General features: G+C 37.0%; 2 protein-coding genes across 3 annotated transcripts in view; one reads left to right on the forward strand and one right to left on the reverse strand.

Moving 5' to 3' along the window:
- The window catches only part of LOC125659808 (serine-rich adhesin for platelets-like), a 50774-nt gene extending 36116 nt beyond the window's left edge, over positions 1 to 14658 (forward strand). The window contains exons 6-7 of the mRNA XM_056148773.1: positions 3847 to 4185; positions 13913 to 14658. Of these exons, the coding sequence (XP_056004748.1) occupies positions 3847 to 4185; positions 13913 to 14214 (641 nt within the window). The 3' untranslated portion in view covers positions 14215 to 14658. The remainder of the gene's footprint in view (positions 1 to 3846; positions 4186 to 13912) is intronic.
- Positions 8284 to 12998, reverse strand: LOC125659810 (uncharacterized). 2 transcript variants are annotated; one of them, XM_056148786.1, is made up of 5 exons: positions 12817 to 12998; positions 10770 to 10981; positions 10133 to 10229; positions 9207 to 9387; positions 8284 to 8404 (listed from the first exon to the last, which is right to left on the reverse strand). In XM_056148786.1, the coding sequence occupies exons 1-5, from the start codon at positions 12962 to 12964 to the stop codon at positions 8398 to 8400; spliced, it is 645 nt and encodes a 214-aa protein (XP_056004761.1). In that variant the 5' UTR covers positions 12965 to 12998; the 3' UTR covers positions 8284 to 8397. The 2 variants fall into 2 exon arrangements, with proteins under 2 accessions (XP_056004761.1, XP_056004762.1); XM_056148787.1 differs by having other exon boundaries at positions 8284 to 8766.
- Positions 14659 to 16226: the final 1568 nt, after the last annotated feature.

Genomic DNA, 16226 nt, shown 5'->3' on the forward strand with positions numbered 1-16226 from the left:
ATCATTCGGCGCTTACGGCCTTTTATCTTTATCGTGTCTCACCTACTGTGACACGAGGGCCCACGGGACTTGCGGGGAATCGATTACATGTACATGATTGCTTGTATATTGTTTAACGTCCCTCTCGAGAATGTTTCACTCATATGGAGACGTCACCACTGCCGGTGAAGGGCTGCAAAATTTAGGCCAACGCTCGGCACTTATAGCCATTCAGCAGAGACGGATCTTTATCGTGCCACACCTGCTGTGATACGGGAACTCAATTATTGCGGTCTCATTCGAAGGACCGCCCCATTTAGTTGCTTCTTACAATAAGGGGTTTACTAAGGACGTAATCATTTAATGCTTGTTATACCCCCCGCAACAAGTTGGGGGGGGGGGGGGTATACTGGAATCGGGTTGTCCGTCTGTCTCTCCGTCCGTCCGTCCGTCTGTAGACGCAATGGTTTCCGGGCTCTAAAGCATTATCCTTTCCACCTACCGTCACCATATCATATATATGGACTACCCATGGGATGCGCACTGGACATCAAAGTAGCAATATGGTTTCCGGGCTCTAAAGCGTTATCCCTTCCACCTACCGTCACCATATCATACATATGGACTACCCATGGGATGAAGATGTTCCCTATTGAATTTGGGGTCAAAAGGTCAAAGGTCAAGCGCACTGGACATCGAAGTAGTAATATGGTTTCCGGGCTCTAAAGCGTTATCCTTTCCACCTACAGTCACCATATCATACATATGGACTACCCATGGGATGAAGATGTTCCCTATCGATTTTGGGGTCCAAAGGTCAAGCGCACTGGACATCGAAGTAGCAATATGGTTTCCGGGCTCTAAAGCGTTATCCTTTCCACCTACAGTCACCATATCATACATATGGACTACCCATGGGATGAAGATGTTCCCTATCGATTTTGGGGTCAAAAGGTCAAAGGTCACGCGCACTGGACATCAAAGTAGCAATATGGTTTCCATTTAAATTCTTTAACGGTTTTTTTCATCGCATGGAGATGCTGTGTTCCTAGATACCTTTTGGATCATAATACTAAAGTTTTACCTATTACCAACACCCTTTGGGAGATTGGGGTAAGCGGGGGGTATTCTTAGTGAGCATTGTTCACAGTACCTCTTGTTAGATGTACGCTATTTAATAATATAACGTTCTAAGATTTTGTTGATCAAGGCAATTCCATTTGAAATTCTGATTTTATAAAAACGAAATTGACACATCATTTGCATTTGAGAAATATAGTGTACTGTTGGTGTAATAGATTTCAACAGTCTGTTAGAATTTCCATGGGCGCGAATTGTGCTCCTTTGTAAGCTTATGAGGCAGAATTTATTCAAAATCTGTTATTTTTTGGTCGAATTTTAACATTTTCCGAATTTTTTCTGCAGATCTTGGGAAGTCTACGGACTTCAAGATGGTTTTTTGTAGGAATGTAGAGATTGTATCTGAGTAGCGTTTTATATCATTTTGTTGATTTTTTCATCGGCGAACTTGGGTACCTTACGTGTACATTCAGAGTTGTATACCTTTACTCTAAAAGTAAAAGCGAACCCAAGCGGCATAATTGCCTGTTTTAATACCCAGTAAATAAAAAAATTAATATGGTACTTGCCTAAAACGTGTATACAAATAAATTCCTTACAATATCAAGTTATCAACATTACCCGTTCTATCGCCGGGGCTAAGTCCGTTTTGGGCCCGAACTCTGTAATACCATAATATAGAAAGGGGGTTTAACTCTGACCCAGATAAAAAGAAAACTGCCCACTGGCTTCAAATGCCTAAAAATCAGAAACTCGGTGCGATATCCTTGCATAGAGTAATATTTTAACTACTAGATTTGCAAGTCTGTGAACTCGAAATAAAAGACACCACAGAGTCGTCCACTTCTGCTTCATACTTCGATATTTTACTGAAAGTAGACATTAACGGCAAACTTACAACTCAACTGTATGACAAACGGGATGATTGCAGCGTCTCCATCGTCAACTTCCCATATTTATGTAGCAATATTCCATTATCACCTGCATATGGTGTTAATATCTCTCAACTGATTCGATATGCAAGAGCTTGTTCTGCGTATAGTAAGTTTTTAAATCGACTTAAGCTACTGACAAACAAGTTGATGGTACAAAGGTTTCAACAGTCTCGATTGAAGTAAGCATTTCGCAAATTCTATGGTCGTTATAACGATCTAGTTCGTCAATACAACCTATTATTGGGTCATATGCTGCCTGACGCGTTTCATACCGATTGTTAAGCCGTTCTTGGCACGCTGATTTTGACTACGGATAACTCCGTTTACCCGATAAGGATAAAGGGCTCACGGCGGGTGTGACCGGTCGACAGGGGATGCTTACTCCTCCTAGGTACCTGATCCCACCTCTGGTGTATCCAGGGGTCCGTGTTTGCCCAACTCTCTATTTTGTATTGCTTGTAGGAGTTATGAGATTGATCACTGTTCGTTATCTTCACCTTTCATTCGAAATTTCAAGCCACATGTTCTAACAGAGATACACGTCATCGTTCTCTAGATTTCACCTGTTTATTTTTACAAGGACACTTACCGGTCCAGGTCACCGGGTGGTTTCTTGCCAATGACAGCAGCGAAATTCAGACTAGTGTGGAAGATTTCAGTCCTATCAATTCAAATTTCACATGAGATGTACGCTACTTACTTCCTCGCAACTCCGCGTTGCTTCACAACCCAGAGGCCCAGGTATATCGATTCTTGCCCCTGGCTCCGCGTCGAACATGATCCGTTTAACATGGGTAGCGTTTGTTTCCTTCGTCAAACGTCCGGCATTTAAAGCGAAATGACCTTCACTCTAAAGAACCCTAGCGATACGGGAATTGAAACCGGATTTCCAGGTTTGGAAACTAGCAGGCTAACGTGTCCGTTATCAACAACGCTATAGGATCAAATATACGGTTTATTCCTACTTGGCCAAAATGAACAATATGCCAAAGAACATAAATTAGAAATTGACATCAGTTTAACACATAAAAGAAAGATTCAATCGATATTCTGACATACATTAATTGGTCGTTATCCACGGGCTGCAGGGACAAGTGTAGCTTGGGAAATTTAACATTTAAAAGTGCTGAAAATTTCTGGGCTGGTGCTATTATTACAATCAATGTGAAATGCGACACCCAAAGAAACAACTGAAGTGATTTTCTACAGATGTAGAATTTATATTCATAAGGAAATCCCACACATACTGATGAAAGGTGAAGGTAACAAACAGTGATCAATCTCATAACTCCTATAAGCAATACAAAACAGATGGTTGGGCAAACACGGACCCCTGGACACACCAGAGGTGGGATCAGGTGCCTAGGAGGAGTAAACATCCCCTGTTGACCGGTCACGACCGCCGTGAGCCCTATATCCTGATCAGGTTAACGGAGTTATCCGTAGTCAAAATCAGTGTGCCAAGAACGGCTTAACAATCGGTATGAAACACGTCAGACAGCATTTGACCCAATGATAGGTTTTATTGGCGAACTAGATCGTTATAATGACCATAAAATTTGCGAAATGCCGACTTCAATTGAGACTGTTGAAACCCCTATATCATCAACTTGTTTGTCAGTAGCTTGCCTCGATTTAAAAACTTTTTTCTCACACTCTGATAAAACTCGTTATTGTAAGTTGCATATGAGGAGAGACGCTATTTTAAAAAGGTAGGTGAACTGCCCTAGATTTATTTCTCGTTCTCAATGATGACTGTAGAGACAAAAATATTGACAACCTGCGAGTTAGTGAAAGTTTGTAAAACGAATGTTTTATATCAAATGTAACAAATACCTGTATCCGTTTTCAGCTGAAAGTTCAGAGACAACACCCTTTGTCGCAACTTCAGTTCCTTTGCCATCATCATCAGAAACAACCACCACAGCTGATACCACAACCACAACTTCTACCACAACCACATCTGATACCACAACCGCAGCTGATACCACAACCACAGCTGATACCACAACCACAGCTGATACCACAACCGCAGCTGCTACCACAACCATAGCTGCTACCACAACCGCAGCTGCTACCACAACCATAGCTGATACCACAACCAAAATTGATACTACCACAGCAACGACAGAGGTTTCGCTTGGAAAATCGACAACAAACCCTACTGACATTTCGTCGACAACATTAATGGGTATTATTATATTGCTGATAACATACTGCTAATAATTTGCTAGCAATAAATGAAAGGCTCTAGCTGTGAACAAGATGGCTGACGAGGTCTCGTTTTAAACCTATTACAACAAATGCAGATTCAATGTTTTACCGATTAATTCTTGTAAAAAGAACGATTCTGGTTCTTAAAGCAATACAAGCAGTAACTGACGGTAAATATATTGAAAAATAAAAGAACAAATATTGAACATATTTGTGATTAAAAACATACAACTTAATAGAATCAGAGTGAATATGAAGCAATAAACCCGTTCAATCAGCAAAAAATGTCGATTCATGAATCATTGTCATCGTGTCAGTAATTCCTATTCGTAATCTCCGATGTGCATTGACTTCGGGGGTCACCAGTTCGGAAAAAAAGCGAAAGAGAGACACTGAGCACGTGTCAGATTTCTAAACAATTTAACATGCCAATTGTATACAAAATCCACTGTCTAAATTTCATTTGAGTTGCACATATGCGTAATTATTACTTTCTTACACTTACAGTATTTCTTGCCATTCATGAAACGATGTAATATTTTAAACAAACGGAACGTGTAGTTACTCACGTCAGTTTCCATATTTGTATATGACGTCGGTCTCAGCAATCCGATTATGTTCGGCAATCACCGTTCCCATGTCCGTGTATACGAAGCAATGGCGATTTATACGAAACGCTCATTGTAGGTATGCTCTCAAACAATATTCCCTTGTTTATTTTGCTGAATTTTTCTTCAGATCTTGGGGATTATATCAGTTATACCGATAGAAGTTAATTGATGCATAATTGAATAGTTGAAAAAATGCCGTCAGTTACAGCTTGTATTGCTTTAACTTGAAACATTTCCCTAGCAATCTTCGATGCAATTAATCGTTGAAACTAAAAAATTGAGATGGATTGTTGTGACACACTGATTTTGACTACGGATTCCTCCGTTTACCTGATCAAGATATAGGACTCACGGCGAGTGTGACCGGTCGACAGGGGATGCTTACCCCTCCTAGGCACCTAATCCCACCTCTGGTGTGTCCAGGGGTCCGTGTTTGCCAAACTCTCTATTGTATTGCTTATGAGAGTTATGAGATTGATCACTGTTTGTTATCTTCACCTTTCATTGTTTTGTTTCTTGGGTTTTGAGCCGAAGTAGCGACATCCCAGCATTGTATCGACTTTAAAGGTAAATGAGTGCCCGGTTTTGAAGGGTTTTTTTAAAGTTGTCGTGGCAGCTCTTAATAAGCCTACTCTTATATCTACCACCACGAGGACGACCTTTAGAAAGGCTGCAATCTCTTATACAGGCACCACTGCGGTAGAGAATTCGTATCAATGCCAATAATGCTCACATCGTAAACTACCGTAGATATCATTACAATGACAAGTTTGTAACATAATTTGCGTTCAAGGTCCATAACTCTTTCTTAAATGTCAAGAAAAGTAAAACTCGAAATTGATCTGTCACCCATTGATAAAAATTATGGATTAATTTTCAATTCAATGGCTGCCAGAATGACTAAATTAGTTAGAAAAAAATTGTTAAATCCCCGAAATTGGTATGCACGCACAGGCACAGATTGGTCTCTGTTACAGAAGACTCGCCTATAATAGCCCAATACTACATGATCCAAGAAGTCATATATATTTTGCAGATCACATAAACATCGTCATTCTTAAATACCAAAACATTCAAGACTAGACATAAAAAGTTAAATACCAAAACAAAACATTCAAGACTAGACATAAAAAGATAAATACCAAAACATTCAAGACTAGAAATAAAAAGTTAAATACCAAAACATTCAAGACTAGACATAAAAAGTTATTTGCGCAAGTGTTTGCCTCTAAATGTGTTTTCTTTAATTTCAATTTTGGTATCGCGATAAACATACATGTATAAAATTGAAGTAAAATCTTCAATTTAATGAAGCATACACTGTAAACGGGGATTTGGAAAGAATGTTCTGTGTTAAGAAAATATGAAGGCATTTTAAATTCCCAGCTCCTGATTGGCTCCCGATGTTAGTATGTAAAACTTATACGGTACCAATTTTGATGCACCAGATGCGCATTTCGACAAATAATGTCTCTTCAGTGATGCTCAAGCCGAAATATTGGAAATCCGAAATAGCAATAACCTCGTAAGAATTAAAAAGAAAAACACAGTGCCAAGGACTGGAGTCAAATTCGTCTAAGGATCAGAGCTATGTATGAGGGAGATAATCCTAAATTTTATCACCTCAATTAAATATACATCCGTATTTTCAAGCAAGTAACAAGATACTTAGCTACTGGGCTGTAGATCATCCACAATTCATTAAAAACTTGCATATGATTTAGCTACAGCGTAAACTGTGGGTTATGGGAACTTGTCCCCTGATTAAAACTGAATATGCCGCAACCTTATTACACAACTACAGGACACCACCAATGATTTGGTTTCCATACATTGATTGATTGTTTTCGCCGTTTTGGCAATACTTCCGCCATTTCATGGCGGTTAACTAATTGAGATATGTTTGGTTGTGAGTGTTTGAGTTTCCCCGATTTCCGTGTAAAATGTACATGTGAGAAGATAACTGGAAGCATGGATTTTTGTTTGATAAAAACGTTTTTCGGCCTCCAAGATGAGAATTCTGAAACCTAGAAGACAATACCAATCATATTTGAAAATATTAATTACTGCTTAAAATGTAAGAGGAAAGTATAACAGGTGAACGTATCGAGATAACAACATGAAAGGTAATATAACGAACAGTGATCAATCTCATAACTCCTACAAGCAATACAAAATAGAGAGTTTGGCAAACACGGACCCCTAAACACACCAGAGGTGGGATCAGGCGCCTAGTAGGAGTAAGCATCCCCTGTCATATGATTAATGAATTTTAACACCGACTTCCCAACTTTTAAATGGATCCACTTAATCTTGAAAAGTCCTATATGCCGTAATGATCATGAGTATCATAAGACACGAGTTTCCGCACAGAGTTATGCTCCAGACAAATAAATCATCACATCCGTTCATAAGTGATTGCTTGATTGTATTTTGTTTAACATCCCTCTCGAGATGTTTTCCTTCATATGGAGACGCCACCATTGCTGGTGAAGTGAAAGGTGAAGATAACGAACAGTGATCAATCCCATAACTCCCATAAGCAATACAAAACAGAGAGTAGAGCAAACACGGACGCCTGGATATACCAGAGGTGGGACCAGGTGCCTAGGAGGATAAGCATTTCCTGTCGACCGATCACACCCGCCGTTAATCTCAGCGAGATTCGTCGAGGCCGGATATTTGGACTGACGCCTCTTCCGAATCTCAGACCAGTGTCACATAAAGTGATTCGGGAAATCTTGCCTGAACTTCGGCCGCTTGTTGCGATTAAAATGGGTTAAATTGAATTTCTTGTCCGCTTCAACTTTCGCCTCAGACATCCTATTAACTCCCTATCACAATGAAACATGCATTTCTTACCTTTACAAGGTGTAAATCCCACAGTAATTCAAGTTGGCTATTTTCGAAGCCATTGCAAACGGCCACCATTTCATATTTTACCTTCTCAACACTGAAGAGTTCCGATAGTTTAGGACGCCTTCAAATAGATTGATTAAATATTACACACTTTTCTTTTTATTGCTGTTAATTTTTATGCTTAAGGATGTATGGGACTGACATCAGAGTAATTAAAAAATCCTAAAAATGAGTTAAATAGATAGCATTGTATTCATTTTATTGAAAAAAGACATTTTTAAGATAGGTTCGTGAGTTCGTTTCCATGGTAACGAACATCAAAGATACCCTTGCTGGAGACATCATAATTTACTGTAATTTACTATTTGTCTAAATGGGAGTGTGGAACTGACATAAGAACAATGAAAACATTTATAAAATTATTAAAGTAAATAGCATTATTTTTAATTTAACAGGAAAAGTCATTTTTAAATAGGTCTGTGAGTTCGTTTCCATGGTAACCATCATCAAACATATCCTTGCTGGAGACATCATATTTAGAACCTGTACAGAAACCGGAAGTGTATGGCTGACATCAGAATAATTTTTAAAAAAAAAAAATTGAGTGAAATGTATAGCATTATATTTATTTTATCAGAAAAAGACATTTTTGACATAGGTTCGTGAGTTCGTTTCCATGGTAACCATCATCAAAGATATCCTTGCTAGAGACATCATGTTCAAAACCTGTAAAAAAAACGGAAGGGTATGACCGCCATCAGAATAATTAAAAAATTCTAAAATTGAGTGAAATGCATAGCATTATGTCTATTCTATCATAAAAAGAAAATTTTGACATAGGTCCGTGAGTTCGTTTCCATGGTAACCATCATCAAACATATCCCTGCTGGAGAGATCATATTAAAAACCTGTAAAAAACGGAAGGGTATGATTGGCATCAGAATAATTAAAAAATTCTAAAATTGAGTGAAATACATAGCATTATGTCTATTCTATCAGAAAAAGAAATTTTTGACATAGGTCCGTGAGTTCGTTTCCATGGTAACCATCATCAAACATATCCCTGCTGGAGAGATCATGTTCAAAACCTGTAAAAAACGGAAGGGTATGACCGCCATCAGAATAATTAAAAAATAAGATACTTCGGTTTGATACACATACTGTTTTCTCGTTGTCAATTAGCATCTACTTGTACGCTAATCACTGTTGTAAATCATCTTTCTCTGTATGATGATCGAATAATTTTAAAATAGATTAAAATAAAGATATTATATTCGAATTGACATGTGGATCGCGATTTGTCACTTGCTTACACATTTTCTTGTGTATTTTTATTTTCGCGGATTATAAAACGTAAACTGACCCAAACCAGGCTATACTCGTATAATTTTGCCCCAGAATTAAAGTCATTCCTTAAATATTACCCTAGTAACACTTTGAATATTCTTCATCATTGAATTCATCTTTTCATATCTATATATTTTTTATGTCAGCCTAAAATTTTAAATAAATGACTTAGTATTCATACTTTTCTGTTAATTCTATCTCTTCCATTAGTGCCATTTCTGTAGATTCCCTGGCCACGGACTGGACTACAGTTCCCATTTCTGTCTGGCGACGGGAAATGGTTTTGTGGCTGACTGCTGGTATATTTAGTGATGAAAGAAAGCTATTAACTTGTCTCTCTCCCAATCCTGAGTGAACCATTGCTGAAATCAAGATTTCAGTCAGGGCCGTAAATTACATGGAGGCGGAGGAGGCAGCTGCCTCCTCCAACTTTTGAGCCAAAAAAAATTAAAATTTAAAGTTCATTAGAATTTATGTTGTTTCCAATAACTAAGAACATGAATCCTCCCTTAAAAAGCATTCCAAATCTTTCTTTTAGAATGAGTTAGTCAAGTAACATTTTAGAAGGCCCTAGAATCAAGGATTTTGCACGAAACGTGTTCAGTGTGCACAAAATGTGCTCAGCATCTGGGGGCCTGGGCGGCCCCCAGACCCCCGCCTAATTTCCTGCCTCCTCCAAATTGAAGGTTAATTTACGGCCCTGATTTCAGTTCTATTGAATATATACACTGTAGGCGCATTATATAGAAATCAATTTTTGTATTGGAAGACAGTAATATAATTCTGCTTCATTCAGAGCCCCTGGATGGGTTTTCTAACATTAACAACAAAAGTTTATAAACTTCATTTCTTTCGGCCATTGAAATAATAAATCACAATTGCCTCTACCCGAGGATGCTTTTTGCCCAGTTTGTTTGAAACTGGCCAAGTGGTTCTGAAGAAGAAGTCGAAAATGTGAAGTTTACAGTCAGACAGACAGACAATGGGTGATCAGAAATGCTCACTTAATTGAGCTAAAAATGAGTTGCATTTCTTTATAAAATTATATTAAAGATAAAAATTCTGCAATCTAAAGTAAAATCAAAATTCCATTTGTAATTAACATACCAGCTGCTAGTTTTGTGTTTGCATTCCACACTCTTCCATGTTTCTTTCCTGTGGGCACATTGTTCAGGTATTGACAACATGTATTTGAACAAGGTATCTATTAAAAAGAATCAATTAATTGTATAGTTGTATTCAAATTTAAATAGTGAGGGGGAAGGAGGGTAAAAACTCATTTAAGTTTTTGTCATCCGACATCGATTTCACTTTAGTGGGATAAAGACAAATGGCTGTTAAAAACCACATAATAATATTACATTTTAATGAACATATAATAGTTTTAATGTACGCTTTAATTTGTGAATAAATAGTAGTAAAAGTATAATAGATTATCATTTATACTTGCATGTTTTAACTTACAGTTTTAAAATAGATTACTTTCAACATTCATAATATTGAGATTTAATGGGGAGTGGGAGGTGGGATTTGTGAAAACTAATATGTGAATTTAGTTTTTTGTCAGACATTGAACTGTTGATCTCGCCCCTTAAAATGATAAATGATTTAAAAATTCCTCTCAAAACTTAGAGGTACACTTGCATCAAATATTTGATGTGTGTCTTGCCCAAACAGCGTTTAGTATTAGGACTAACATATTGACAGGTGCAATTAAACCTAGATACATTTTTGTACATTGTACCTTAATGATAGCCGATAGTCCATAATTCTGGATATCAACAGCATGAGTGAGCTGCAATGGCATTCCACAGTTTAGACAAGCCTTTAGAGCATCTGCCAACACCCCTAATTCTACAACTGTCCTCCCATGTCTCCAATCATTAGTGGATTTCAACATCTGTTCCGCCACAACCTCTTCATGGTCAACATCCGCAATATTAGGGATACACGTACCTATTCAATCATAATATATATATACATTATCCATCATATATAAGTATACACAAAAGCTTTTAACACATTTTGGCATGAAAGATATTCAATATAACGAAAAAGAGCCAAATTAATTCACTGAGTATAACTTTCAATTAAGCTCAATAAAATAATTAGTTAAGGGTACAACTTCAATATATGTGAAACAATAATGGACTCTCAATATTTTGGTATAGTCTGTTAAATTGTGATATTGATTTATTACTGTAGTTGAAAAATCAAAGGGTCTTATAAAAGTTAATATATTCACATCAAATACAAAATAATATGTATTGGTAAATAGTTTGAAATGGTTTCAAGTAAAGTTTACATAAAATCTATTTAGAGAATTCAAAAATTCAGAAAATCAAGTATTTTAATAAATATGATAAGGATATGAAAAGTTAAAAGTCCACCGTTATATATTTATTTGCAAGAGTTATGTATTTCCTTCAAAAGATCTGTATCTATGATGTAACAAATGTTTCTTTTATGCGCAAGTAAATTAATTTGGTATATATGTATGTGTGTGTGCATGCATTTCAAAAAACTAGACTTTCTTGCAAGATTATGCATATAACAAAACCTCGACTATTTACATGCAAGGTAAAGATAACGAACAGTGATCAATCTCATAACTCCTATAAGCAATACAAAATAGATAGTTGGGCAAACACGGACCCCTGGACACACCAGAGGTGAGATCAGGTGCACAGGAGGAGTAATCATCCCCAGTTAATATTGTTAATAATATTGTTAATATATTGGGGCCTAAGAAAGCTGAGTGACAATTCATATTCTTTTCATTGTTCAACACATTCATACTGGCATACAACTTACAACTCATGAAAAATAACCTTTGTTTTAATAATCATTCTAAACTCATTTTTACTCTAACTTTTATGAAATCTAAAACATTTATCACAAAACATTTGATCTGGATGAAATTCTGTTCATGATTTCAAAAACTTTTACAAACACCAGTTGCAGAAAAAATGCATGAATAATGAAATTTATCATTCCATTTCCTTATATATTCCTTTGTAAGAATCGAGCAAAAACTTGTTCTTACAATCAGATAATATATGTATGGCTGCAACACGGGAAAAATAAGGCACTGAAATCAGATACTGGAGATATTTGTGCTGTTAATGGTGTAAAAGTTACTATGAATTGAATCTGGATAAGTGGATGAAAATGATTTAAAGAAGTGGTTGTATTCAATGAATCATATAGCAAAATAAATAAAAGTTGACCCATTTATGGCACTATGCTGTGTGTTGCACTAAGTGAAAATAAATCAAAGTATGTCACTGGGTTTGTATAATTTGTATGCGGTGGTAGATTTTTATAGTGTCTTGTCTCTATTTTCTGTACTGCTGACATCAACTAAGAAAGAAAAAATCTTACTCGTCAATTTATGTAAAACCAAAGATCCGCCACTGATTTATTGTGTATATTCTACCTTTATATAACCCCTCCCCTAAAAGATATTGAAATTTATAGAGATGTATATTAAAACTTGACAAGTACTTAAATATATTCATACTCAGACGCTTGTATAATACACTTTGTAGGTTACGCTAAATATTTCAGGTTGGTCTAGATCTAAAAAGTCGATCTAGGAACAATCAGCTGACATTGACAAGCGCCGGTGCAGCGGTGAAGTCATACCCTATTAAATTTCAGTATTATTTTTAAGCATCGATTTTCGTGGACTTTTTGGGAAGATTTGTACTTGAACATTTTTTCCCCCTTCTTATTTGATGTGCGTACTCGGCATTAATTTATTAACCTGTTAACAGTGATTGACAAACCTGAACAGATGTCATGCGTCTGCGGATACAGATGATCCGACGTCTGGTGTCTTGGTAAAGCAGCTTCCCATCGTCTTCTTTGGGCCAAAGAAACCTTGCCGTAACGCTGGATCGCTTTAACTGACTGAAATCCGCGTTTTCCCAGCATTTCTGAATTTCAATGTGTCAAAAGTGTCTCAGACGACAACACTATGTTTACATTGCCGAAAAGTAATTGAAGTCGTAAAATTTACGCGATTGTTTTTATTTCGAATCTAATAATATTTTTAACTTAGCTTATGTAAAATATATCTATAAAATTAAATGCAATGAAGATATTATCTTATATGTACTCAGAATCAAACAGTAGATGCGAACGACATAGGATTTATTTACGTCATTCGGAGTTGCGCGGTAATTTCAAAATCGTCAGTCCCGTACATCCTTAAATGCTTTGTACAAAGTAATTGTCAACCAGTAAGTTCAGTATTTTCAATCATAGTACAAATTGTCATGAAGTAGTATATCGGAACTCTTCAGTGTTGAGAAGGTAAAATATGAAATGGTGGCCGTTTGGAATGGCTTCGAAAATAGCCAACTTGAATTACTGTGGGATTTACACCTTGTAAAAGTAAGAAATGCATGTTTCATTGTGATAGGGAGTTAATAGGATGTCTGAGGCGAAAAGTTGAAGCGGACAAGAAATTCAATTTAACCCATTTTAATCGCAACAAGCGGCCGAAGTTCAGGCAAGATTTCCCGAATCACTTTATGTGACACTGGTCTGAGATTCGGAAGAGGCGTCAGTCCAAATATCCAGCCTCGACGAATCTCGCTGAGATTAACCCGCCGTAAGCCGCAAAATCTAGGCCTATGTTCGGCGCTTACGGTCTTTGAGCAGGGAAAGATTTTTATTGTGCCACCTACTGTGACATGGGGCCTCGGTTTTTACGATCTTATTTGAAAGAACTTCAGATGAGATGTTTAGTCTAGTCGCCGTTTACAACAAGCAAGGGGTACGGAGGACCTATTCTAACCCGGGTCCCAACGGGCGCATTACATTTTTGTGAACAGTTTGTGTGTTAAATAAAAATAACAATTTTGTGATCACTTACAGGTACTGGTTGCTGTTGTTCTAGGGAATTTCAATCCAAAGTGGAATTCTGGAGAAATGAAACAAATCAGCTGATTCATAGACTGAATTTGAAGAGTAGCCTTTTAAAACTTAAAACAGAACTGAAACTGGAAAAGAAAAATCTGTCGTCTATTCAAACTTTACGAGTGTGTGCCCCAGACCAGCGTGTTTCAGCTTCAATGACTGGATATGTAGGGATATTCGTCATCAGCCTCGTTCTTTCCGTACCTATCATAATTGATTTCCCCATTCTGTTTGCCTGTTGTAAAAAAATATTTTCATAATTTTGTATTCATTAGAAACAACTCTTGCATTGCTTTGTTCAGGAAAGTTAAACTAGTATTAAAGGTAGATGTCCGAGTCTTTGTATGACATCATAGGTTTTTTTTTTGAAAATCTTTGATTAAGTAAATTTCGTGAATGATAGAACTATATCTTCTGGGGTAAATATACCCCCCGCAACAAAGTTGTGGGGGTATACTGGAATCGAGTTGTCCGTCCGTCTCTAGACGCAATGATTTCTGGGCTCTTATTAAAAAGCGTTATGCTTTCTACCTACAGTCACCATATCATACATATGGATTACCCATGGAACGATTGATTGATTGGATATTGTTTAACGTCCCTCTTGAGAATCTTTCACTCATATGGAGGCGTCACCACTATCGGTGAAGGGCTACAAATTTTAGGCCTTTGCTCGGCGCTTATGGCCTTTGAGCACCGAGGGATCTTTATCATGCCGTACCTGCTGTGACAAGGGACTTCGGTTTTTGCTGTCCCCATTTAGTCGCCTCTTACGACAAGCAAGGGGTACTGAGAACCTATTATAACCCGGATCCCCAAGGGAAGCCCCATGGAACGAAGACGTTCCCTATCGAATTTGGGGTTAAAAGATCATAGGTCAAGCGCACTGGACATCGGATATGGTTTCCGGGCTCTACCCATGGGACGAATATGTTCCCTATCGATTTTGAGGTCAAAAATCAAGCGCACTCATCAAGAAGAGACTACCCAAGGTTTTGCCTTGCACTTTCTTTTATACACCCAGGAAAGAAGTAATTTATACCTATTATAACAACACCCTTTGGGAGACTGGGGTAAACGGGGATATTCTTAGTGAGCATTGCTCATAGTACCTCTTGTTTTATTCACTGTGCTTAATAATAAATAGTGTAAACTATTTGATTCTGAACAACTTTATACTTCCTGTAATAATTATCTATATTCACAAAAATGTTGTCAAAGGCTTCTGTGCTGTATAATCTCTATTGTGTGTATATTACATAATGATTTCCCGATATCCACAATTAATTCATGTATATATTTATATAGTAGCAGTTTTTTTTTTAAACTTTGTAGATCAAAATGTTGTCATTATATCCCCCTCCCCCGTAAACGAAGTTTGAGGGGCATATCACATGAGCTAAGCCCGTTATATAGATGTCACAGAGTTAGGACCCAAAACGGGCTTAGTCCCTGTGGGGTATATTGGAATCACCATGTCCGTTTATCTGTCTGTAGACATGATTTTTTTCGTGCATGTTCTAAAAAACTAGTGCATGGATTTTTCTGAAAATTTGTACACTCATTACTCACTATATGAAGATGTGCACCTGGTATTTTCATATTGATTTGCCAATTTTTCTTCAATTTACGGTTTTTTTTCTACTTATGGACTTAGACGTTTTTTAAACTAAAACTAGAATGTCTTAAAAATTCTTGAAGAGATTTGATTTAAACGTTGTAAATACATTGTTCTTAGATAGAAGTTATGCATTTCTTATTTTGAATTAGAATATTAAAGCAATACAAGCTGTAACTAACGGTAAATAAATTGAAAAATAAAAGAACAAATTCTTTATAATATTTGTGATTAAATACATACAATTTAATAGAATCAGAGTGAATCTGAAGCAATAATTCCGTCAAATCAGCAGAAAATGTCGCTTCATGAATGATTGTCATCCTAACAGTAATTCTGCTCGTAATCTCGTATGTGCATTGACCTCGGAGGTCACCAGTTCGGAAAAAAGCGAAAGAGGGGCACTGAGCCCGTGTCAGATTTGTAAACAATTTAACATGCCAATTGTATACAAAATTCATTATCAAAATTTAATTTGAGTTGCACATTTGCGTAATTATTACATGTACTTCCTTATATTTACAGTACGTCTTGTCATTCATGAAACGATGTAAGATTTGAAACAAACGAAACGTGTAGTTACTCACGTCAGTTTCCACCTTTGCATATGACGTCAGTCTCGGCAACCCGAATATGTTCGGGAATCATCGGAAC

The sequence above is a fragment of the Ostrea edulis genome, chromosome 9 (assembly GCF_947568905.1).
Source record: "Ostrea edulis chromosome 9, xbOstEdul1.1, whole genome shotgun sequence".
NCBI classification, from domain to species: domain Eukaryota; kingdom Metazoa; phylum Mollusca; class Bivalvia; order Ostreida; family Ostreidae; genus Ostrea; species Ostrea edulis.